This window comes from Pagrus major, chromosome 18 (genome assembly GCF_040436345.1).
Source record: "Pagrus major chromosome 18, Pma_NU_1.0".
Lineage (NCBI taxonomy): Eukaryota > Metazoa > Chordata > Actinopteri > Spariformes > Sparidae > Pagrus > Pagrus major.
Window position 1 is genome coordinate 18,037,177 of NC_133232.1, and position 26,821 is coordinate 18,063,997.

At 42.1% G+C, this 26,821-nt stretch overlaps 2 protein-coding genes across 2 annotated transcripts in view; both read right to left on the reverse strand.

The window, feature by feature from the left end:
• Positions 1-282: 282 nt before the first annotated feature.
• Positions 283-16,315, reverse strand: brd8b (bromodomain containing 8b). The gene is made up of 18 exons (XM_073486991.1): positions 16,226-16,315; positions 15,101-15,197; positions 14,062-14,131; positions 13,889-13,938; positions 13,632-13,754; positions 13,458-13,538; positions 12,431-12,495; positions 11,884-12,050; positions 11,399-11,590; positions 11,112-11,205; positions 9,764-9,906; positions 9,162-9,600; positions 9,021-9,058; positions 8,735-8,934; positions 8,269-8,361; positions 7,434-7,502; positions 7,013-7,298; positions 283-2,160 (listed from the first exon to the last, which is right to left on the reverse strand). The coding sequence occupies exons 1-18, from the start codon at positions 16,242-16,244 to the stop codon at positions 2,101-2,103; spliced, it is 2,286 nt and encodes a 761-aa protein (XP_073343092.1). The 5' UTR covers positions 16,245-16,315; the 3' UTR covers positions 283-2,100.
• Positions 16,316-19,235: 2,920 nt separating this feature from the next.
• Positions 19,236-26,821, reverse strand: part of gpc4 (glypican 4) — a 31,969-nt gene continuing 24,383 nt past the window's right edge. Inside the window, exons 3-9 of the mRNA XM_073486671.1 lie at positions 23,596-23,993; positions 23,065-23,230; positions 22,063-22,193; positions 21,836-21,982; positions 21,613-21,737; positions 21,017-21,189; positions 19,236-20,926 (exon numbers count right to left, since the gene is read on the reverse strand). Coding sequence (XP_073342772.1) covers positions 20,700-20,926; positions 21,017-21,189; positions 21,613-21,737; positions 21,836-21,982; positions 22,063-22,193; positions 23,065-23,230; positions 23,596-23,993 — 1,367 coding nt within the window. The 3' untranslated portion in view covers positions 19,236-20,699. The remainder of the gene's footprint in view (positions 20,927-21,016; positions 21,190-21,612; positions 21,738-21,835; positions 21,983-22,062; positions 22,194-23,064; positions 23,231-23,595; positions 23,994-26,821) is intronic.

Here is a 26,821-nt window from a genome sequence, read left to right on the forward strand (position 1 = left end):
ATACCAAACATTTTCTACTAACAATTATGGGGCCACATCCTCAGTGACTTACGTCTTGAGTTACAAGTTGTTTTCAAAGAAGGCTGATTACACAAGATCATTTCAATAAGCCCATTTAGAAAACTGAAGACAGCTGGTGATGACAGACTTCTAAGAAAGCTAAGGCTGCAAGTCATGTAACTTAAGAAATTCCTCTACCAAGTGAAATATCCTGAGGTGAATGACTAGGTATTGATCAAGACGTCAAAACTAAATTTAACTGCAAGCAAACATCCGACACCATTTTAGTTTTAGATCAAATAATCTTTTTATTTAACAAATGTACAACAGAACACATGATACATGTCTCAGCTACCCAAACACAAAACTCTACATGATCCGTCTCACAGGTACAAAACTTGTTTTTGTACTCCCATCTAACACACATTACACAAACATGTTTCTTATGCTATTTACATAGCACGCTGTGGCCATACCTAAGTGACGAGTAGGGATGCATCAATACTACTTCAGCAACAACAATCCTCACGTATGTTTCAGCCCATTAACACACTCAAACTGTACTTCACATTACTGCAGACTACTTCACAAAGAATATATTTAGTTTTCTTAAAATCTACCTTCAAAAGCAGCTACTGGTTTCCATTTATTCCATCACAACTGTGACATTTATTTGAGGATGGGTCATTGATCAAGTGACTATTTGTTGATTTGCCGTTTTTCATCAAAGTTGCATCATCATTACGTGGCAGTACACCCCTGAGCTTTTAAGCATAATCACTAGAATTTAACTAAAGTATTCAAAGTACCCAATGCAGGAAAATGTCCCTTGTGACTGTTGGACTAATATATCAAATTATTATGACTCATGCATTAATATAACAGCTGGATTTTACAGTAGTTCATTTTGTGTAGAACTGCACCTAATGATTATTTTCATTGTGGATACATCTGCTGATTATTTAATCGATTGATTTTAACGGTCATGATGTTAAGTAAACTCTGTCGGTGCTAAAAAATCAAAAACACAACAAAAAAACAAACAAACAAGCATTTCAACAGTATTATGATAGCTAGCCTGCATTCTGGATTTAGACAATTTACATTATCAGCTGTCAGATGGCTGAAAGTACATGAATGCAACAACAAAATTTAAACAGCAGTACCACACGGCTGATGTAACTTTAACAAACAGAGCCGCATTATTTACAGGGATGGGTGACATCTCCAGCAATGTTCACGTTTCTTCTCGTTATCACTTGATTTTTGAAGTAGAACTTTATAGTTTCCTGAATGTAATGGAAACTCAGCGCTGCTTGATGACAGGTAGTTAATCTAAAAACAAGTGCTTTGGAAAACGGTCAGCAGCGATGTAAATGCAACTTGCAGTTAATGGGCTCAAACATGGACAACACAGACAGACCTTCTCATGTATTACTAAGCAAAGCAGACAACAGCTACCAGTTTGGTGACGTCGTCTACTTCAGCTCCTTTCTTACATTTATCAAAAAAGGCAGAAAATCCGGTTGTTTGGTTTTCTAACAGCTTGTATTTGGATCTCAGATTTGTATTTTAGCAGTAATGACACTGGTATAGATTCAGTATCTTGGCCTCATTGCACATGCAGTACCAGCATTAATGCATCTGTGATTCAACATGAGCAAATCTGACAAGTAGGAGTCATCCTGCCTTCTATTACAAGCTTTTGCTGGTGATGTTTTCTTTCTCTTTGCTCCTTCTCCTCTGCAGAGGGACATGATGAACCTTTGCTGGTGAAATGATACTTGGGGAAAGCAGTGCTCCGGCTTGTTTGACCTGGAGTCAAACCCCCATGGCGCTGCACATTTAATCAATCATATGAAGTGGAGAAGAGGAAGCTTGATGCAGCTCTCTCACACACAAACAGACAGATTCAGCCATTCACGTATACCCTCATCTACATTAAGGGACGGATGTGTATACACACACACACACATACACCTGGCACACAGAGACTGCACAGTCCTCTTCAGAAAAAAACCCAGGTGACCGGTAAGTACTCAGTTCCACCTCCAATTCTGAATGTCTCTTTGTCTCTTCAAGTGTCTCTGAAATTTCAGTCTATTTCTTCATTTTGAGGTCAGCCTCCATGGCACTACGGCGACCCCTGGTGCCTCCGTCCTGCAGCAGAGAGACATATGAAAGAAAAACAGGGAAAAAGAAAGAGAGAGAGCGGGAGAAAAAGTTAACACAAGGGTGTGACGGTCAATGGTTAGCTGGACAGAGTGAAGGGAGACCCTGTGGCGGGCCTCCTCACGCGATTGAGCTCTGCACAAAAATACACAGCACAGTCCACCTCGGAAGGCTTCCTCCCCAAATGAAGAACATAAAAAAAAACAATGATGATCAAAAACAAGAAGATTTGAAAAGAAAAGAAGGAGAAAAGAAAATTAGAACATGCAGAGACACGGACAACCGCACGAAAACAGAAAAACACAGGAAACCGGCATGGGGTCATTAACCGAAGGTCGACGGAAGCTTGGGTGATGAAAGGTTACTGGAGCCTGTGTGTGTGTTGTGTGTTGTGTGTGTGTTGTGTGTGTGGTGAGCATATTGTGTCCAAACAGAACTTAAAAGTTAATGATGGTGACACGGACAGTGTGTTGAGAGATGTGTTTCTGTGAAACTGACAGAGAGAGAAAGAGTGAGAAACAAGGCCCTTTACTTGTTTCCATATCACACAGCGTCTATACAGCTGGGTATGGCTGGGTACTGCTGGTATTTTTAGTAGTTTTTTTCCCCAGTACTGCTGAGTATTCAATAACAAAGTTTAGTGGTTGGAGCAACACTATCTCACACCTTGCCATCACAAGATGGCTGTTGTAAAACCTGATGGACGAGTCTGTCCACCAACAGGGAACACAAACAGCCACAGAAATGTCTCAAGTCAATTCACGTGCCATTGGACATAAACATGACTTCTGTATTTGTGTTTATTTTTGTCTGAGCTCCTCTCACTGGGTGGGGCTGATGGTGGCTTGGTTTGAAAAAGGTGAGGTCATATACCTGCGTGCACCAATCAGGAAGCAGCATCATTTGAATCAAGAGTGTTGAACTCTTTTAATGGATGATTAATGTATTATGAAGTTTTCGTGTACAAATTTATCTTTGATTGTTTATTTAGTGTTAGGGGCTTAAGTCATTATTGTACACATAAAATAAAGACAATTTTCTTCCACTTGATATTTGTAAGTGTTTTGGACACTGTGAAAGATTTACGGTTTCAATTATTTCAATAGTTTTTACTCATAAGTATGGTGCGACTGATACTAGAGTTTTGAGGCCATTACTAATATTGGTATTTGGTAGTTTAGATAAAAAAATGTTCTCTAAGAAATCAATGTATCAGCCGATTGAATTTGCCAAGCAAGACATTGTACAGCTGGTGGAAAAACTATGCAATTGTGACAAATGACCACAAACCTAATTTGGGATTTCTTGTTTTCTTGTGCAAAGAAAAAAAAATCAAAATCATAAAAGTCAAATAAGGAGCAGCATATCAGCAGAGGAACCGCTAACTGCCTCCAACCTTAGCTACCATTAGCTAGTTAGCTCATTTAGCTGTGCAGGACCCTGGGATCTCTGGGACAAGATGTGTGTTGGCGTTTACACCGTCTAGCACAGAAGCTTGAGACCGGGATGGGCTGGGCCTAGCTGGTTAGCATGCTCACTTCTGTGCAACACAATAAATAGACGTCATAATGTCAAAACTGTTATTTATTCACATTCTGTTGATGATTAAAGTTGATTTTTAAATGTTTTTCACAAATTTCTTACATATTCTCCCCTTAAAAACTTGAAAGTTGGCTATTGTCAATAGTTAGGCTATAATCTTTAAGTATAGTTTTTTTTTTTTTAATCAGCGGCTTTTATGTTGGAATAGCCAAAATGTTCAAATGACACTCAGCTCGACCAGGAAGCACGCTAAAATGACCTAAAGGGAAGTGTCAAATTGTTACTGAACATTTTCAGTTACATTTTTATTGATTAACACCAATAACTGTGGTCAATTGTAAGGGCTCTTACAATTACTTAAATCCTTACAACTTCTATCTTTAAAACCACTTTGCTTCCTTTAATGCCACTAGACTAAAACTGAATGAGAGAAAGAAAAGAGATGAGAGGTGAACACAGATGTGTACAGAGTGTTTGTGTGTGTTGGGTTGAGACAAGCGTGTGCGGAGCGTGGCCTGGTTCTGGTGAAATCTGAGGGAGAACCTGAATACTTACAAAGAGAGAGAGAAGGAAAGCAGGAGAGGCCATTGGGACACTGTCCTGTAGGAGGACAAACATCGGAGTGAGAAAGAGAGAGAAAAACACACACATGTGCGTGAGAAAGCAAGTTTCATACAAGTCTGCGTCAAACACAGGAGCACGCCGAGGAACGAGCGTCCATTTGACCGCTGCACAGCACATTCACAAACACGCACGTCGATAACACAGATATCCACACGCACACACACACACACACTCAGTCTCCCTTATACAGATAGTAAATAGTGTGATTGATATATAGAGACAGATATACAGACAGAAAAACACACCAGAGACAATCGGGCATATACAGTGTACAAGTAGGCAAGCACACTCTCAAACACATAGACGTGTCTTTAAGACAGCTTACACACACATACCATACCACAGATCACATCCCATTCAGCTCTAAAGAGTGATACAGTCTCATTTCATCCACAGTTTAGCTTGCTGTTCAGAAACAGCTGAATAAAGACTGAAACATTTAATTAATTTGTCAAGCGTTTTGTCAGATATGTTTTATAAAGTAATTCATCCATACATCTGGATGTTCCCTGTCTGGAACTGAGATTTCTAAATTCCATAATACTTCAGAAATGCCACGACCAACATTCATACAGTCAAGACAAAGTAATACACACACACAAAACGGCAAACATGAACATTCACTGCAGACGATAGCAGACAGTTGAGTCAGTGACAGGCAGATGCAGACAGACAGAAGTTAGTGAGGAGAGGTGCAGCCAACATGCAGGACATGAATCAGCTGGAAGTCAAGACCAGGAAGTATTCCACTGAAGCACACGGCAGCGAGCGGAGAGGAGAGTGGACCTGGTGACAGACGTCCGACCACGTGTCTCCAACCACGTGTCTCCGACCGTCTCATGGATTCAACAATGTGAGCATGTGTGACTTGTATGATGTTGGTGTGAATGCACTTTTATTACATGTCATCTGTTCCACAGGTCAGGCTTTAGAGAGACTGACACACCAACATCATTCATTGTGTCCTTCGTGCATTACTGGCGCTGCTACTTCACACTTCAGCATATATCAGCTGAGTCATAGTTGACTACCCATGAGGAATTTAGTGTAGAATGATTAGCATAAATGAGAAGTGCTTAGTTCCACAAAAAGGTTTGACAGAAATTATTTTTCACACATATTAAAGTAGCATGGACTCAGCAGATGCGATGTACTAAGGTTTATTGTTCAATGTAATACACCATAATCAAATGGTGGACATTTTGTTCCGACATCATGCTCAGGGTGGGAAGTTCAAATGTCATGAAACAGGAATAGATCTGGAGAGACATCAGGCCATATTTCAAGGTAAAACAATATATTTTATAACCTGTTAGCTTCCGTTAGAACGCTACTAACGTTAGCATTCAGCCACCTTCTAGCTAACATTACCATTCGATAGTGTTAGATTTGGAAGTGGAACGCACAGGATGTAATCAAAAGGTAACGTTAGCTAGGAAGTGGTTGAATGCTAATGTTATGTTGTTTGAAATATGTCTCAATGTCCCTCCAGATATCCATTGTCTTTATAGTTGCTGATCAATCGGGATGAGGTGCACTCACAACAGCAGACCACAATCCCAGCATTTGAGCTTCCCACCCTGAGCGTGATGACAGAGGAAAATGTCCGCCTTGTGAAGATGGCCTATGTCATGTCAAGTACAATGTAGCGTTGACTCATTTCTTTGAGGGTAAATTCTTTGCAGAACAGAGGGTTAAACAGTTACTCCTATTATCTAAGGCAGTTCAATTAAGATTTATACACATTAGCGAACTGATGGAAGGAAACACATATTCATCAGTGGTGATTAAAACGGTTTTAGGATTATATGTAAAAGCAACAGTGCCTAAACAACAGAGTCAATGCAAAGGCCCTGAAATTTGTAATATACTGGTGCTATTAATCCATTCAAATAGTTCAAAGGAACAAATCTAAGGAGGTTTATTAATTGAGACATACTTCAGTAAAAACATGAGAACCACACTGATCATATGGTCAATTCAACAAATCTGTGATTTGAGTCCTTAACTATTACGAGTTTCTCTATTGACAGACTCTGTAACACATCCATCCATTAAACAATTTCCCCTCGGGGATAATAATGTATTTCTGATTCTGATGACTTTTCACAAAATTTGTTCCTGTTCACAAACCATAGCTAACCTATCCAAGACATTTTAAGTGACAACTTGCTAGATAGGATTTTTGTTATGGGTGGGATATTCCTTTTCACACTTCATATGTATGTATTTTCATACATATTCTATATAACCACTGCCAGCAGTAGTAGGACAATGGACAATCATCGGGTTATAGAGATGATCATGTACAAAAACTTGACACCACTTTACTACTTCAGAAATAAATCCTTGATAACTATATAAACTGCCAATGTTAAACCAATGACACCTATCTCTCTAAGTCCTTTGACCAACTGTAGTAAACAAATAAAGTAAACAAATTAATTCAAGTCCTTCACAACGCTGTTTGCAGTAATTCTGATTAGACCTCTTCTCAGGTTAAAGCTGTGGGTAGCTTCTGTAATCAAAAATTCATATGCTTAGATAAATTGTGGAAACCCCATTTTGGATTTGAAGGTTTACAGAGTGTGTACTCCAAATAAGACTTGTTTGACACCATGACAGACTTTTAGGTGAATTCTTAAATCGACCCACACCAAGTCGCCCAACCCACCTTCTCAGCCGGCTCTCCTGGCTTACGATTTCCCTCCCTGCCGCGGAGGCTCTTGGCGGAGATGGCGCTCTCTGAGGTCTGCATGATGAGCTGCGTGGCAAGGAACTGCTGGACATGCTCCAGGACGTCACGCTGCATCTCCAGCGCCATGTGGTACACGTCGTGGTCTGACGAGTTGTACATGACGGCATTCTGGAACATCAGCATGATGTCACGCTGGAACTCGGCGGTCGTACGGATCACGCCGGCCTCAATGTTCTTTTTGATGGCCGACAGGTCCATGGGTCTGGAGCAGGAGAGGAGGGAGATTTATTTATCAATTAATTTTGGTGAGGCATGAATGCACTAAATTCACTTCAGATCTCTGCATTATCTGTTGGAATATATTGTTCATAGAATATGTGTATGCGTGTGTTATTACCTGTGTACGATGCTGTGGTAACCAGGTGCAATGTCGTCTGACACAGGCTGTAGGAAGACACTGGCATACCTGAGAAAAGAATTCAGTAACTGTAAAACACGTTTCCCTTTAACTGTTGGGGGGAGAGGTTCTTTCCGCAGTGACCGTGTTTTCCCCTAAACTAAACCTGCATGCATTTTATTGCTTACCGAGGCTTGTTAAGAAAGAAAAAAGTGGAAACTATCAACTAATTTTTGCAACAGTGGGCAAGAATCTTTCAAACTAAAGCTCTTTTGCTCCAAATTCCAATATTTTCAGTAAGCCAAAAGGCACAAAATGCAGAAGAAATGCTGAATAAACAACCAGTAGACCAAAGGCCTAATAAGAATGTGCTAGTAATTTACATGCTTTTTTTTTTAACAAATCTTATGCTGCTACTGGATATAAATTATAATTAACTTTCCTAAACACAGGTAAAATTCACATTACACATAAAAATGCACATTCATTACTTGAACAAACAGATGCTGAAAGATAACATTTACAGAAAACAGATCTGATTTGCTAAATAAATGAAAAAATGTTGAAAACATAAAATACAGGCCTTTTAGTATCTAGTCAAAAGGTTTCAGGGGTGTTGAGATTGTGCTCGAAGCATAGCACTCTCATGACCTCACTTTTTTCTTAAATATGACCATCCATGCTGCAGTACATTACGATGATATTATAGTATCATCGTAATCTCATGCTGCAGTACATCATCAAATGTACTGCAGCATGAATGTCTTGTTCAAGTATTTCAGCAAACAAACATTGCGATTCGTCATTAAAGTCGAGGCATTCCAAGAAGCGCCACCTGTGGTTGGCCGCCGCTCTCCACACCAGCATGATGGCTTTCTTCCAGATCTTCTGGGCCTGGACTGCCTCCTGGTCCTCACCACATGTTGATCTGATGCACAGCAGGAAGAGAGAGGAAGTGAAGACAGAGTAGGAAAGAAGAGGATGGTGAAGTCCACGTGAATGGAAACGGGAAGCAAAAGAGAAATCACAAGTGGCAGAGAGACAGAAGAACATATTGTTAGAATTTTTAAGTCAGCAGCCAAAGACTGCTTAGCTCAGCCCTAATCTGACTCATAGGTCATAGTGTGAACACTCATGACAAAGGCCAGTTAAGCGTCATCATTTCTCCTGAAATGTCAGTTTTACTATGGGTAGGGGTTACTGTAGGACATGGCGTTTGGCTCACACGTGCCACTTTACCACAACATGGTACCAAAAGGATCAAATTGTTATTATGAAACAACTTTCACAGCGACACCTACAGCTGGGAAGAAGAGGCCGGACTGCTGGCCAGAGAATCAGCTGTGTAGCGCTGCGATGGCGGGCCATATCCGTCTTCACTCTCGCTGGCTGCCCGCTCCACCTCCGACAGATAGGGACCCTCCCCCTCCCCACACTCCTCCTTCAGCTCCATCCCTTCCTCTGGGTCGCCCTCACTCCCCGCCTCCTCCTCCTTCACCTCCTGGATTCAAGAATACACACACACTAATAGAGTACCTGTGTTTCAAAAAAGCTGTGCCTGTGTGTCAGTGTGGACAAGAGTGTTACCTTGGACTCTTTCCCCGACACGGAGCTGTCCTCAGAGTCTGTGGGACAAACATGAGAAGGTGATCAAAAAAACATAATCATGATTTGTGTGTCTGTGTGTGTGTGTGTGTGTGTGTGTGTTTACATGAGTACACCACCCACCAAGGCAAGGAGGGTTTGGTTCCGGCTGGCTCCACTCCTCTCCTTCACTCTTGACCGCTGCTTCAGTGACTTCCTTCCCCGCCGCCCCCTCCTCCATCACCTCACTTCCTGTTGCACCGTCGTCAGAGGTGACCGAAGAGGTGATGTCGCTTCCTGTCACCTCAGGTCCCTCGCAGTTTCCCTTAATTTGTTCTTCTCTTTTAGCTTCTGGTTGGTTTTGGGTCTCTATGCTAGGAGGGATCAGGGTGGACATAGTGGGCACATCCTGAGGCTCCTGCTTTGGATCAGAGTCTTGGACTGTGGGCGCTGGGTCTGAGGCCTTCAGCTCCTGTGTCTCCCAGGGGCCGGGGAGGGTGTGTCCTTCTGAGACGGCCTCTTCACAGAGAGAGAGAGCTGCTTCCACTGCTGCTGCATCCAAGGCCTCCACAGAGTCATCGACCTGTGGGAGAGGGAGGGAAGGACAGAGACATTATTATGCTTTAAGCAAAGGATTATAATGTGCTGAAAACTGAGAGGTACTTGGAAGATTGAGTGACTTCATACTGGTGTTACCAAGAGGAAAAAAAAGCAAGTAGGTAGTGATCATTTAGCAAATTGCATACCTTCTCCTCTATGATGGCAATGATGTCTCCAACTGTCTCCAGGTCCAATTCGTCTCCCATGTATGACACGGATACAAGGTCCTCTTCTACTAATCCCGTCTCCTCACTGAGCTCTGCCTTCACTGCAGCTTCCTCTTCACCTTCTGCGAGAACAGAAAAGTAAGTAAGAACAAGATAAAAACCTGCAGCATCACACTGTTGTAATTAATTATTAGTTCTGAACCCATTATCTATCGTTATCTTCTGTTAACGATGGACCGTTCAGGCTAGGATCTAACCACACCTTTAACTAGACCTAAGAAGGGCTTGTTACATGGATTATTTTAAGTCTACCTTTTGACTGCATCATGAATGACGTTTGTGCACCTACACCATTTGGAAAGAAGGTTTACAGTCACATACAGACATATTTTCAGTATTTTTTTTAAAAACCATGAATGCGAGTGATAACGAAAGCCACTGGTACACTGTGTTACAAAAGGCAGGCTCCTGTATCACGTAGTAAAAAAAAAAAAGCACATGTGTATTTGTGTGCATAAAAGAACTGTCATAGATGAGAGCAGCCACACATCACTTTCCTGTCACCAGAACAACCACGCCCCTCTTTGACTGAAAGCAATGTTGTGAAAGTGCTGGTGCCAGATTGACAGCTAGTAGCAAGATGCCTAAAAGACCCTGTAGCATTTTTCACATCAAACAATAAAATAAAATCTAAAAAGGTTATGGTGTTTTTCACTTCTCCAAAGAACAAAGGACAGTAAAAGAAGAGATCTGTGGCTTCAGACCATCCACAGAGAGAATGAAAATGTTACACCGCGAGACCCAACCATTCAATATGTGTCTGTTTGTGTCAAACACCTCATCACAGGTTATTAAATGATGTTACTTAGTAAATGACATGTGGTGAATGTGCCTGTAGATCAAAGTGAATCAAAAAAGAGCTTCTGTAAAGTTGTAACTACAGTTTAAACTGTGGAAAAAAGGGCCCAACTGTAAAACACCTGCTTCTAGAATGGAGTTTAGTTTACCAGTCTGCTTCTTGACAGACCACCAGGAGCAGAGGGCGTTGTAATGTTAATAAAACACATGAATTGAGCGGACCTACATTCTAATAAGGAACCTTGTAAACAGCACAAAGTAAGTGGAGCTAAAACTGACCTGTTCTGACCTCCCCTCAGCTTGTAGTAAACGTTCCGGTAATAAAGCACAAAATGCTGTCAAAACAGACAGCAGTTCTGCTTCGCCACAGCGATGTTATTAGTTTACAATAAAGCCACACTGGACAGATTATAAAACAGCCACATAAAGCCCAGATGGGCTCGCTTATCTATGAAAAGTATGTTTTTACCTGCGATGACCTCATGACCAGGTGGTAAGGCGGTGACTGCAGTGGCTGTCTGTACTCCATTGGTGAGGCTTCCAGTAGAGTCTCCCTCTCCAACCTGACATTAATAAATACAAGAAGATCACAAAAGTGAGGTTTTAATCCAGTGATGGTGTGACTTTCAGATCAACAAAAGTTAAAAACACAATCAATTAACATTAAACTAATATACTGCAATAAGATCTGTTGCCTATGTTTTTGTATTATTTTCAATTTCTGGTATTCTTGTAGTTTTCTCAGATGACTCTCACCAGGCGGGGGCTGGCCGAGATCAGGTTGCCTTTCTTCAGCAGTTCTGACAGGAGAGGTGAGGGCGGTGGTGTGGCCTTCTGGGCTAGGAGCCTCTTCTGCGGTGAATCATCTACCAGAGTGGCCAGGCCTCCATCTTTGGGCCCTGGGCCTGGAGCATCCATCACTGGTAGAAACACTCCGACCCCCTGGGCCTGGCAGAAGCAGCAGAGAATCAGTGAGAGTGGTTGGCACAATGAGCTGCAATATCTGAACCATTTGCTTCCAGATGGAGCTGGGATTGCCAAAAACACCATAATGTGAGAGGATCTTCTTTCCACTGACTCATAATGAGACAAAAACAAGTTGGAGGTACAGAAAGGCACTTTGGTCGAGTCCACAGTGCCAATTTAAATCAAGAAAACACATTTTCTCTCAGTATCCTTGTGGTATCTCATAACTGATGAGCATGTAAGACAAATACTGTTCTATACGAGCATGTTCTTACAACAGAGTGGGTGGTGGTGTCATCAGAGGCAACACCTCCTGTGTCCATGGGCGGTGTGGAGACCGAAGAGTCACCCTGAGAGTCCATGGTGGGGGGGCTGGCACCCAGGGGAGAGCGGACAGTCACACTGGGCAGACGCTTCGGTGTGTTTTTCACCGCCTGACGAGCTGTGATGGAGAGAGAAGGTCACAGGTGGAGAGAGAGAAGACTGAGTCAGGCTGATTTTTTTTAAACTATGTTTAAAGAATTAGAAGAAACTGCAGCACAGAAACCATGAGCAGAGCCTAATGTGACAGTATACTCATACCATCACAGGCATGTCAGAGAGAAAATATGAATCTTAGCAATTAATGAGAAAATATTCCAAGAAGATGACAAAGTATGCTAGTAGTTGTAGATTTATCTATGTGAACTCCATTTTTAATGCACCATTGATACAAGTATGAAGTTCACAATAAATGCCCACATGATCCAAGACACGCACACTTCCTGAAGACAGACAATATGTTCCAACAAAGGGCCTTGAGAGTGCACAGATTGTATCTACCTTGGAACGCTGTCTCTGTGGCTTTCCTCTTCTGTTCTGCTTCGTCCTCATCCTGCTTCTTCTTTCTGAGGTGGAAAGATCACCGTTTTACAATCAACTTTTGTTTTAAGCATGTTATAAAGGCATAAAGAAAATGGGTAGGATTGTGGCTGAAAAGCTGCACATTTGAACTGCAGAACCAACTGGGCCTCTCCAGCCTTTTTAAATTAATGTTGTTAATGTTGATGTTGATGTTCCTTGTTCACTCATTCACTGCCCTCTATGTAACAGACACTCTGTAGTTTATAGTGAGCAGTAAATTAAGATTTTGGACACTTACGAATCATCTTTTGTGTCATCAGGACCAGATGTTGAGTCATGTTTGCACCTACTGTAATAATATAATATAATGATATAATGTAAAGCTCTGCATTGTGGGACTGTTAGCAGAAAGTAGTCCATAATGGACACTACTTTTTTGAGCCACTGTGGAGTGTTTGGGGGCTCTATAAAGTGGATACTTTACCATGGTGGGGTTGAATGGAAAGTCAGGAGATCAGCAAAGTTATTTAGGTCCAACGAAAATCAAACAGATTCTGTGAATAACTTGTACCTGGACATCCTTATAGACAAATCAGAAAACATAGGGGAGAAATTGATATTCTATATTTTTGGTTTCGTGATGGCACATCGTCCTGCACTTTAATTAACTGAACAACAGACGAAAAAACATCTACTGGGGAGATTGCAGGTTAGCTAGCTGCTCTGCTGCAGCTCATTAAATGGCATGTAAACGTGCTCGCCAATGTCCCTTCAGTTCAGTATGATGCTGGTGTGGTCCTCACTCTTTAATACAACAGCTAACAACATGTTGTCTGCCCATGTCATGTAGTGCAAGTTTGTTTACTTGTCTACACTGATGTTTTGAATTTGAAAACAGTCACTTTTTGTTTAGTATGAAGGTAGTGAGGCAAGAGGTAACGAAAGCCACTTGTGCATCATGAATACATTTTAAAAAACTTAGTATCAAACAGAAGAACAGTCTTACAGTGTGATCTCTGCCCACAGCTCCTTCAGCTGGGAGTCCATGTGACCCGTCTGTATGAGATCCACCTCCTTCTTCAATTTCCTGTCAAGACAGAAAGCACCAGTGGGTTAAAGGTCATGTCTCACAACCCTAAAATATATTTTTTAAATGGTCCTCTTCTACGTGTGTAAGCACCTGTACTGCTCTTGTGAGTCCCGCAGTAGTTTTTTCAGTTCTTCTATCCTCTCAGTAGTTAGCCTGCGAACGATGACGTCTTCGATGGTTTCGACCACCTCACCCTTCTCACCACGCTTACGCCTGGGGCACAGGAGGACACAAATACTACAAGTCAACTCACAAAATATTTTACCGTCATTCAATAACAGCATCAACACATTATTGTAATTCTGCACATAGATGTGTGTTGGTGTCATCTGCGTTAAAATACTGACTTTGGTGCTTCTGTGGCCTCCAGCAGCTCAGAGTATTGTGAGGCACAGTGCTGAGTAACAGAGAAAATATGTTATCCTGAGGCACAGACTGAGAAGAGGTCAGCATGGTTATCTGCTCAAAAGACAAATAGAGAGAATGTTGTATTTGTTGTATTTGTTTGTAGCTTTCTCACCTTCTGTGAGAACCAGTCGGGTGGACGGCCAGGCTCTGAGAAAGGCTTGATGGCTCTACTTACAGACACCCTGGAAGACAGAGAGAAATAACTCAAAATGTTGAGAAAACAATCTGAAAATAAATGTATGACGTAGCTAAGGAAATTTGATTCAAATTTGGAATAAATGAAGACAGGTAGAAAAAGCCTAGGATGTTGTAGAAAAAAAACTCATGATCATGTCATCACTGGCACAGTTCACTGAATATGCAAAATGTGGGGCAGTATTATGCCATGATAGCTGTGAAAAGGACGAACCGATCCATTTTTATTTCAATTCGTTTTTCAAAGAGGTTTAGCTGATATGTTGCATGCGGTACATGACTGTGACAATCAATAAGTGCTTGATCCTACCGGTCACCATTCACTCTCTATAACTTGCCCAAGTCTGACCTCTAGTGGTGAGATTTAAGACTAATAAATTTAACAACACCAATATAAATAAAAGCTGCATATAACCTGCTAATTATTGTGAGCTAAATAAGAGAGAAAAACATGATGTCAATCCAGGCATGTATTGACCATTGTGAATGCGGATAGATCACTGTTATCCAAGAGTAAGGAAAAAAAGACTTTCCAGTGTTTAAAAGGTCAGTGGCTATCAGTAACTTTTATCTGATGACATTAAGGGTGAGATATCTGTATTCTTCAATGCAGGCAAGTTAAAAAGTTTCTTGACAGTAGTATTTATACCTTAATCCAATAAGATGTGTTCAGAGTATTACAGAACACTAGAAGCTAATGCTGAAGCCTTAAGGAAAAGGCATATGGTGTAAGCCACTGTGCTGTACTACTGCTCATGCAGAGTATAACAAAAACAGAGACATAACTAAGACAGTCGATTCTGGGGTGACTGTAGATGTATGTACACCTAAAGAGAAAACTCTTACATCAATGTATTCTCCTTACTGATCCTCAGCTATAGCTGCCCAGCATATGAATAATACAACAGACAGAAATCTGTAAATGACAGAAACAGTTGAGTAGGTTTTCTTTTTACCAGTTTTGGTCGCCACTCCTCATAACCGAGGAGGCCAGGCACAGTTTCTCCCTGACTGACCATGGCTCTGTCGGCCCCACATTCAGTATCTTGTGTTCTGTGGAAAAGGCACAAATAAACAGAGAAATGATAACATGTCCAGGTATTCATGGCAGCCCCTGGCTTGTTATGAGCAATCTGAAATGCTTTATTTCAGGGCACAAACAATGAGAAATTAAAGATGACACATAATAACGACTAACCTCATACACAGAACAAATACATTGAGGCCATTTGCCAAAACACTAAGAAGTCACAGCATTTCGCTGGAGCCATTCAAAGGCTCAGTTCAGTTTTATTCTGCTATTCAACATTATACTCACACTTGCCCAAATGTTTACAATGCACAAAACACATAACACAGATAAACAAGACAGGGTAATGAGTTAAGAGAAACCTCTGACAGGGTTGATAAATTATTAAATCTTACGTTTTAGAGCCTACGTTAATTTAATGTCACTCTTATTGTGAGGTTGAGTGGCTGCCTGTTTTTCTCCCCCCGGGGCTATTTGTTTATGGTGAACACACTATAAGTTATATGGCTTTCCTGTCCCCATATCACCCATTTAAACCACACGGTCTGTGATATATAAATTGCGATAACATTAAAATACAGAACCTAATAATAGGTGCGCTGGTAAACTGACTTTAATGCTTTTATTTATCAAAGTAAGCTAGCTGCTAAGCTACGGTTAGCTAGATCGTTGATACTAACTGGCTAGCTTTTACGGTGTTTACAGGATGATTTAAAAATGTATTATAGCACATGTTGGTTTTCTTACGAGTGCAAGCGGTTGGAAAACATATACGTTTAATGCAGACTAGTTACAGTCCATGGTTTTGCAGACAATAACACACACTTAGCGTTAGCCAATACGATAATATTAGCATTAGCTTAACACTGTTGATTACGGGGGACACATTCATGAGACACACACAGTTACACGGTGTAACGTTTTATTAAAGAGCGACACTACTGGCTCCAGTCAAAGTAAATGAGTTGCAGTCTTTTTTAGTTTGTTTACTAGTGGTTTTTGCTATTAAATCACGAAGAAAACCGAGAAAGAGTTGGGAAATATTACTTACTGCCGATACCGCTCGCCATTTCTTTTGTGACAAGCCCGCAAACACAACTTCCGCCGGACAGGTTTCAGTGGTACACACACAGATGAAACGGTGAACTGAGCGAAAAGGGAAAAAATCAGCGATCAAAAATAACGTTTGACAAAATGTTTGGCTGCGTGTAGAGAGTTAGACTGAATATCTAAAGCGCCCTGGGTTTAGTTTGTTTTATAAAACAAACAAACAGACGTTCTCCATTTACAGGTCCAGTTATCATTAAAGGAAAAGTTCACCCAAAAATGAAAATTTAGTCACGCTGATGGTAAGTCGGGTAGAGTTGTGTAGTCCACAAAACATTTCTAAAGCTTTAAAGCAAAGCAGCCTTTTCCTAAACAACTGAACTACATGTGGGGGGACTCGTTTTAAAACGTACAACAACAACTGAAAAATTCAAGTCCAAGTCTCTGGAAGTCATGAAATCCCAGTTGATTTTAAAAGACATTATTTACACCATCAATGCACAGTTGAACCCCTGCACCCACTTTAGACAGGGTGTGCGCTCACACTTTTAGCATAGCAGCTACAGTGAATATTTCAGCTTTAAAGGGATGTAAATAACATATTTTCAAGTCAATTTGTGATCTCTGGGCTTCCAATACTTGGATTATACCTTTTTAAAACAATTCCCCACCTTCTTCAATTGTTTAAGAGAACGCTGGCAAGCTGTTTTGCTGTGAGGCTCCAAAAATGGTTTCGTGAACTTGTGAATTGGTGTTTTGAGCAAATTGTTGAAGGTCAGCAGAGACACGACTTGAAGCTCATTTTTCTTAGGTTTGACAGTGAGTGTGAGGCACTAACTTGTTGTTTGATGACTACTAAATAGAGAGGACTACAAAAGCCAACCAGTGAGGACTTAAGTAACTGCTGATTTTCTGGTGGGACAGACCAAAACCCTTTTGGACCGAAACAGGAGTGTGTATTCAAGTTTGTGTCTCTGCAAATGTGAACATTGGATGAGGGCCAGTGACACATTAGTTTTGGTCATGTCACTGTATAAGGATGCACTGTATTTAGTGAGAGATGTGCTTTGATGTGTTGATAGAAACATGTTTTTCACTGCACTTAGTAGAGTATTCTGGCTTCTGGTTCACTACATGTGTGACATCAGCTGGATAATAGTGGGACCATTTTACTTTCGCTGCTTTAAATCAGAAGCATAAACCATTGGAGGATGACATGTAATTGGCCAAAAGATTTTCAGTGGATTTTCATGTATCATGTTCACCATCTAGAGTAGACAGGTGTCTGCCAAACATGTGATGTCTCATTAAAATAAGTGCAACACACTAGTTAATGTTTAATAAATCATTGTAGTGATTCAACAATATCAATTTAAACAGGTCAAAACTGAGACAGCGTTTTCTGCCTGCGAGCTGTGTACAGTCCCCCCAAAACAAAAAATAGAACATTTTTCATCAGCTTTACTTTGACTCCAGTTACCAGACATCTGTTGACAACCTTTTACACTATTATGACTAGAGACCATTCAATATGAGCGTAGAGAAAATGAGACCATTCACAACCATTTAAATATTGGCAGTCTTTATTTCAACAAGACTAAGAAATGTTGTTTAATATACATTTTCTCTTACAATTTAACATCTATCTCATCTTGTTTTTTCCATAACATTTAGGAGATACTCTGACAAGTAAAAATCTGGTGTACTGTTATGGCCTCTTTTAGAGACATCTAAAACGGCTGCTCTTTTATTTACACTCTTTATTCTTTTCAGTCAGTCACTCAGTCTCTCCTCAGAAAATGAGTCCTTTCTGTTCTTGTGGGCCAAAGGGCTGATGGAAGGCTTTCAACACCCATCCAACTCAACTTTCAAGTCACTGGGACTGAAGTTACTCTGTGGATCGAATGAACAACATCCGGCCGCCGGACCAACTCCTGCCAGCCTGGAAAATGTTGCTGCCCTGGCCCGCAAGCACAGACATTCACCATCATCACCCAAAACATTTCTTCTGAACGTTGGGTTTCTTCACACTTGACAACTCTTCCACATGACACGAACACATGCACAAGCCCTTGTAGAAATGTTGTTGGAACACAAAAATCAGGAGAGTTGAACCAGCATCATGCAGAAGTAATGCCAAATCAAGGTGCTGAAGCACAGCTTCATCATTTTAAATTAAGGCTTCAGGATTTTATGTGGGTTGTTTCATGAAATCCTTCAAGGTCAGATTTTTAACATTGATGTTCTCGTTGATTTGTTCCACATCTGTTAATTGGGAACATCACTTTTTTTTGGAAGAATATTTAATGCAAGCTTACAATCAACCTGTCAATTTCAGAGCCAAAGAGGTTGTGTGCAGTATTTACCATTTGTCTTAACTGCAGCCAATCGGTTCAGACATACAGACAAATGTGAACAATGCAAATACATATTTCAGCTTTTAAAAAATGCATATTTAAACCCAACAAATCTGATCAATTCAACCAATTACTTTGAGAAATGTATTATTTTCACCTAAGTTTTGCATATTGAAACATTCTGAATACTGTATTTTGGATCATCTATGTCAGTTCTAAAAGCATGTTTGCAATGGAATTAAAATACATGCATAAGTTACTGTACAAAAGCTACATGAGGCAGCATCATTTTAGAGATGAAATGACCATGCAATGTAATGCAACTTACAGACCCGATTATCAAATTAGAACATCTAGAAAACCTTATGTTGTGCTTGTCAGCTGGTAACAATATACTCAACCACCCTTCAGGGCATTTGAGATACACATCATCTACATTCTTTTTTTAAATTTTTTTTTTTTTTTTTACCTCAAGACGTTGCTAGTAATGTACCAAGGTTAAAAGAAAAATATCAGGCACCATACATTGCATTCATTTTGGTAGCACTTGTGACAATACTTCAACATTCCACGTCAAGTTGACACGATGAGACCGTGAGGATGAGGATAGGTAGATTAAATGGTTCAGGATGAGTCCATTTATACTGACACAGGCCATTCAAGAGGTACAAGTGTGTATTGTGGGATGGGGGATGTGGGCAAAAAAAAAAAAGAAAGAAACTGAGCCCCCAAAATGTGTGCACACTGACCAAAAAGTGCCCCCAACATCTGTGCACATTGTCCTCTTCCACCACCTAAAACTAGCAGTAAAATCCACTGTAGTACCTAATATATATCTTCATACCAAAAATAGCTAAAAATTACAACACCTCTTCAACATAAAACCCTGTATTAAAATAATCTTTCCTTGATTTCATTTGATCAAAGCACTGTCTTTTGTTCCTCCTCTCTAGTTTAATGTGAAACACTCCCAACATACGTGTTGCCACCTTTTCATTTCCAAACAAATGAGACTGTATAGAGTCAGATCCTCTGTGCTGAACTGAGCGTACAGTACCAAAAAGGGCATTGAGGACTTGTCAGCTTTGCCTTCTTTAGGGGTAATGCCAGGGGAGTCCTTCCTCTTCCACACCAGTTACCTTTCACCAGGACGCCAGCCGCATATCTCAACTCTATCAGACACTTTCAACTCAACATCACTAGATTGCATTGACAATGAGAGAATGCATGAGGTATGACCTTACTATTGAACTGTTTAGGCTGAGAAAATTAAATTAAAAATTAATGAGGAAATTAAAAACGTTAGGCTCTGATAATACTCATAGCAGACATACAATATGCATGTTTGGGCGCTCCAAAATGCTCTTCTACACAATGACTCAATCTCTTCATCTCCAGGTCAAACATAAATACCTGTGCTGTAACTTCTCGCTGTATTTCTGAGAGATGGGCTGCGAACATTTTTAACAATGTGAACAAAAGCTCATACTCTTCCTTAGTTGAGATCAACAGCTAGCTTCATATTATCTGACTGGCTGCTGTATGTAAATGTATAAATACACGTACATTCACAGTATGCACAGTAATCATGTGCAGAAAATTGTTAATATTCATAACAACTTTACAGGATTTGTTGATCTCTGAATAATGTAAAGAACATCCTCAGAAATATGAAGATATGTCCCACCACAGGCACTCAATGTTCAACCAAATGTCTTGCTTACTATTTAGTCATCAGATGGCAACCATTGAAGAAGGCACAAAAATGAATTATGAGATTAAATTGCCAAAAAAAAGACAATTACATAATGTTTGTAATGCTGCATGCAGAACCATTGTGTAGCTCCAAAAGAGCCATAAGGAGTGAAGGTTTATCTGAGGGGAAAAAGTGGGAACAAAAGGTGGATTTTTGGGAAGAAAATCATATTGCTGTACACTGATGTCCTTAAAAACATACAAACAAATAATTAAAAGTGAAGTTATTGTAATATTAAGAAGAGTCTCCCCCCCAATGGCGGACAGTCCAAGGTCCTGAAGGCAGTCTTTTTAAAGTCTCTCTGACAGTTTTCCCCTTCGCTCCGTCATTCCTAGTCGTTCTCTTCTCTCCCTGCCCAGCCAGTTTTATCTCAAGTGGGGAGCAAGCAGGGCCAGGGCTAGCCCGCAGAGCGCCAGCGCCATGCTTCCCTGTGAGGCAGCTGCTGAACTTCTGTCCTTCACCACTGGAACTACCTTGGGTTGTCCGGGGTTCGGTGGAGTGGAGAAGTAGATGTCCTGGTCTGTGTCACAGGATGGAGAGTCTGGAGGGCTGCAACCACTGCCACTCTCCTCTCCTCCGCTGCCGTCCTCATCTGGAGGGGGGGGGGGCACAAGTGTCAGATGTGTGCAATGAAGACATTAAGTCATTAAAGACAATCATGATGATGAGTAACAATCCTCACCGTTGTCAATAGAGATGTCGTTGCCGCTGTGCGCAGCTTTGAGCCAGCTCGTCATTTCCTTCAAAGCTGCAATCTGGCTACGAATCACAATGTCTGGCTTTGTAATGTCCACGTCCACGTCAGGGTTTGACACCTGATTGGCCAGTCCGTTGCCAGTGACAACTGACTCATACCTATGTAGAGTAATATTGAATATTAGTCACCATGTTGAAATATCTTAAGTAGCTGCTACCAGTAGTTGATTAGGAGATAAGATGATTGAAAGAAAATTGATCACCAACTATTATGATAAATCGTCATATATTTGCTGGTTCCAACTTCTTAAATATGAGGATTTACTGATTTTCTTTGTTATTTATGACTGCAAATGAGTCTTTAGGTTTTGGACTGTTGCTTACACAAAAGAAGCAAACTGAAGCTGTCACTTCGGGATCTGGAAAATTGTGATGAGTATTTTCAATTTTTTTAAATATTTGAATGGACAAACAATCATGAAAATAGCCGTCAGACTGATCGATAAAATAATCGTTAGTTGCAGCCTTCATCTTATAATATGTTAACATTTAGATTCTGTTTGTGTGGTGTACATATCTTACCTGCTTTTCGCTGTTCCATTCCAGCACTCATCCCCAGGTGCAATCCTCTCACCTGCACACACTGTCTCTGGCAATGTGGACCAGAACTTCTTTGCATGCTTCAGCTTCTTCCTCACATCATTTGTCTGCATAGAGGACACAGAAAATAAACAAAAGTCAGACACAGCTACTTAAAACAAAGCAGCAGTAGTCTGGTTGTGCTCTGGGTTTTCTTAGTCCTTACCAGTCGATCTAAACTGGTCCCTGCAGCAGTGGTGGGCCTTGCGTCTGGACTGTAAGGGCGGAAGCGGCCGGTGAAGCCTGATTCTTTGACAGAACGTGTGGAACGGAAGGCCATGCTTGGTTTCGGCTGGCCACATCCTTGGAAAACCTGACCGAAAAGTGGAGGTTAGTGTAACTGAATCACTTCACCACTTTTTTGAGAGAAGGAAACTGTAAAATGATACTGACTTTCTGTGTCACTTGCATGCTGTTCTCCTGCATGTTCATGATGGCCTCTGAAATCTTCACGTCGATGGGATCCATGACGGCCTCAAAATTAAAGGGACCCTCGAGCCTCTCAGCTAGGCTGAGCATGGCATCTGAAAACCAGAACAAAAAAACATTTAAGAAAAGGTAGCACAAGAAATTGATTCCTTGCAAAGTAATGACTTCATCAGCCAAGCTTGATGTTACAATAACCTGCCACTAGGGGGAAGCACATGCCTGAGAACAGGGATATGTTAACCAGTGAAACTGAGCCCTCAGATCATGGCAGAGTAAAGCTGCTATAGAAACCAGAAGCCTCCACACACCGTAGCAGTGTCAGCAGCCAGGGACACGCGTTACAATGGTATAGAAGACAGGAAACATCTTTTGTCACATGAGTGTGTCATGTAGAATAAATATAAAACATACTGAGCAGAACAGTGGATACCTGCACCACCCTGAATGTAATGAAACTGATCTGGGTCTGTGTTTACACAACACAGGAGCTGCATTCATCCTGTAGGTCACAACATGTACAACCAGTACAACCCCGCCTTTACTTATACAAGATAAAGAATGAGGAATGTGTTCGTACATGATGTTTTACAATAAACACCTTGTTTCTTTGTCAAACATGCTCTTGCTTTCCTGAAGCTAAATAAACCTACTGAATACACTTGAAAAAATACACTATTTCTATCAGCTAAGCACCTCAGCTCCATCATGCCCCCATCATGTCACACTGGTTTCCATGCCCACAGGGGTAGAGGGAGATGGATGTTAAGATATGGCTGGAGTAGATTAGATCAAAATGTAATTACTTTTCAGTAAAATATGAAGCACTGCAGTGGCAACTTGTAAAAGAACAGGGAGTTGTATAAATACACACGGTTTCCAGATCAAACACTTCAAGCTACTACCACAGGTCATGTAAGTTTAATAATGGCTGCAGAAGGTGTCCTTGTTCACATGATGGAAGCTCACCAAGGAAGTTGTTCCACTCCGTGTCCAAATCAGCCTGGTTGGCCAAACACCCACGCAGCACATTCAGACAGTAATTCTGGCAGGGTTTCAGGGCCACTTGGCCCGAGCAGTAGGGACAGTACAACATCTTCATGGCCGCTCGCACACAGCTGGGAGACGCACTGACCTGGAGGAGGCAGGGGGCAGTGAGCAGCTGTTATCATTGCACTACAGCGAAAACACTCTGCTAACACCGTCATAGACACATACTTCAACTGTGAAAAAGCATGACCATTAATTTTATAAGCAAAGTCTACAAAGTTGTATAATCTAATCACCAATGAATTACTCACTACAGTGGAAAAACATGTCATACCAGAGGAGTCAAAGGAGTCAGAGTGGTTTATGTTATCAGAGACTAATGGTATCACAGCCAGTTTTTCCAAGAAATACATGAAGTAAGACACAGAAGGGAGGGATGGACAGGGCTTTCAGTGTCTGACTGACCTTTTTTAGAAAAAGACAAAAGCTTCACGGTCGCCTCTAACTTACCGTGGAAACTTTGTTGACCACCTCTGGCATGAGAGCCAGGCCACGCACAAAGGTGCGTGCAGCCACGAAGGCCCTTGTCAGCTGGATGCGGAGCTTGCGAGGCACATCACCGAAGGGCTGCAGCTGCTCTGTGTGCCGGCTGATGCACTCCATGTAGGCGTCGCTGAATTCGTACTGCACGTTGACCAGCCGGAACATCCTCTCCAGGAGGTCCGCCCAGAATTCTGATAACATGGAGTCCAGGTTGACGGCAGTGCTGCCGGACACGTAGTATCGAGTCAGGGCCGCGAAGAAGTCCTTGAACAGCTCTGCATTCTGCACGTACATCAACCCGTATGTTCGCACAAACATGTTGTGAAGCGAGACCTCTGCATTTTTCAAAAGCTGACGGAAAAACTCTGCGGAGACAAGAAAGAGGAGGGGGATTAGTGCGATGACTACGTGTTGAGTCTGCCAAAGAAGCAGAACAAACAATCTTACAATGTTCACATTTCATGTCCGTCTACAGGGAGAGATATATTTTAAAGATACCACGCAGGAAATTCAATTTGTATGATGGATAACAATGTTAGGAACATCTACACACAGCTGATTATATCCATCTTGAACTCAGGAACTTCTCCTTATGATTTCAATTGTTTGTGCACAGCAAGTTCACACTTTGAGTATCCAGTTACAAAACATTTGGCAACACACAAGCACACTGTAAATATACAGACTCCAGCATGACCGCAGTGTATGTAAATAATGAAAATATTGCTGCTGATGGACAAAATGAACATTTCAAAAGTGCAACACTACTGACGCATGGCTGTACTATAATTCATCTAAAAGTCTTGATGCACCTTTGCTTTCTGTGCAGCTGCCACCATTTGAAATCAGATTGCTGGTTAATTCCACTCCACCTGTGCACCATATCCTAACATTTCAGATTCTCAACAGAAACAGCTTAAGCATAAAATCTTGGATGAAAGGCAAAGGAATGTGTTATGGTTATGGGAAGAAGGACGGTTGGAAAAGAGGGGATGAGAGGAGTGAAGCAGGAGGGGTGAGAGGTGGAGCCGGAGCATCTCTGTCAGGCTGTAGACTTGCCATTCAGGAGAGACGTCTCTCCACATCAAGCCGCTTCAAACTGACCACCATCAATGGCATTTTTCTGTTGTCACATTCCATTCGCTTTCCTTTCTCCCGACTTCTCTTGGACTGTCCTTCAGAGGCATTTTCAATAGGATTACTGAATAATGCGACCACCCCCCCACCTCCTCCCCTCCCGTATATGGACCTGTACCCCCCATCCAGCCCTGCATCTCCCTCCCTCCGCTGCTTTCACTTCATCAGTTCCTTCAGAGAGCTCTCTTCACTAGAGACAGGGAACAATGACCTACTTCATCCTGAGGAATGTCCATCACCCCCATCGCCGCTTCCCCCCACCCCCAATAATCCAGGCCCCCCTCTCCCACAGACACCCCCCTGCCCTCACCCCCCAACTTTCTTAATCTGAACAAAATGAGAATTCCTCTGAGTCTCTGAAAAATGCTACACCTTCAGTCTCGCGTGCATGCAAGCATACACTTACCCTCTTTCACTCATCTCTCTTTTTTTGTCTCCCCCTCGCTGCCCCGTGCTCACAAAACTTCTGTCCTGCTGCAGTTTCTCTGGGTGCCCTCTACTTGGCTTTGAAATGTAAAGTTCCCATGCTCTCACAGAGGGAGTCACTAAACGCTCCCTGCCACCAGCGCGCACACACACACACGTGCACACACACACACACACACACACACACTCCCCAAGTAGCGCTGTCACTTCCACTTCAGACTGACACACTAAAAAGAAAAAATCTCGTAGGGGAGGGGTGAGGGCGGCTTGGGGCGGGTTATGTTGAGGGCTTTTTTAACTCCAAATCCCCACTGTGTCGCCAAGGATACCGGAAACACTGCAGCCCCTCCATTTACCTCCCCGCCATCATTGTAACCCCCCCCCTTCCCTACCACACACACACACACACACACACACACACACACACACACACACACACACACACACACACACACACACACACACACACACACACACACACACACACACACACACACACACACACACACACACACACACACACACACACACACGGGAGAGGGCACCAAGTTCCACGCTCCATTGACAGAGATTAAAACAAAAGGTCCACCCCCACCCCTGGAATGTCATAGTAGCCACAAGTTTAAAGTCAGTGAAAGGAGATGGAGGAGGTGAGGAGGAAGAGGAGGAAGAGGCATGAAGCAGGAGCCTAAATTTCTCTATTTCCTTTCTACATTCTATTAGAGTGGTAATGCCTATATGCTAAACAGATAAGCTCAGTAATGAGTTTGGACAAACCCACTGGTTAAAAAGAGAGCGGCCTACGCAGGGTGTGTGTGAGCGGCAGCAGCAGGATGGTGGGGGGTGGAGGCTCTTTGGCCCAGGCCGAGGGGTCTGAAGTATGAGCAGCATTACTCAGGCATCTTGCATTGTCATTAAAAACAGTTTATGACATGCAGCCGTCTGCCAACAGGCCGAGGAGCTGAGCACTCCCTCAGGATTTTTCCATTAAAAAATGCTGCTGTCGCTCAGCCAATGGTCTGACAGAATCTGGGTGAAAGGTTACACGGGAGAGAGTGTGAGCTGTAGCGAAATGTGAGGAAGAGGGACAACTTCTGCCTCTGAGAGTGTCCGTCTTTTCCTTCCTCCCTCCCCTCACCCTGCTGTCATCATTTCCACATGTTGCAGTGAAGGCCCTAAATTATGGGCGATGAGTTTAGGCCCGATCCATCACGGGAACAGAGGAGCTGACCGATCTCCTCCCACTCCTCCCTCCTACTTCCTCCTCCAAGGAGCTTCCCCCCTCCCCCCCACCCCCCACCCGTGTCCCTATAAACTCTGCTCCTCCCAATCCCAGCCCAGGCAGTAATTGCATCCTATTTGTGCCAATTAGTCCCTGCGCTTCTCCCTTTTCTTATGGGATGGGATTCTGTCCCTCCTGCTGTTGGACTTCAGGGGCTTCGGATGGATGTCTCTTGTTGTGTATGTGTGTGTGTGTGTGTCTGGAGACAAGGGGCCTTAATCCAAGTGCTTAAAGCCCAGACATAGGCTTGCTCTGCAGGATGGGGTCAGTGCAACAGGACAGGCAGGCTGAGGCCAGGACAAACACACAGAGAGGAGACACAGAGAGGGGAGAACTATTTCTGGCCCT

Bases quoted from the DNA above. Each gene is read 5' to 3' on its own strand.
- brd8b (XM_073486991.1), bottom strand. The intron at 12,051-12,430 runs GTAGATACAATC...TCTCCATCACAG, and splicing joins CACAGAGACAGCGTTCCAAG to CTCGTCAGGCGGTGAAAAAC. The intron at 8,935-9,020 runs GTAACACTCTTG...TCTTGAATCCAG, and splicing joins TGTCGGGGAAAGAGTCCAAG to GAGGTGAAGGAGGAGGAGGC.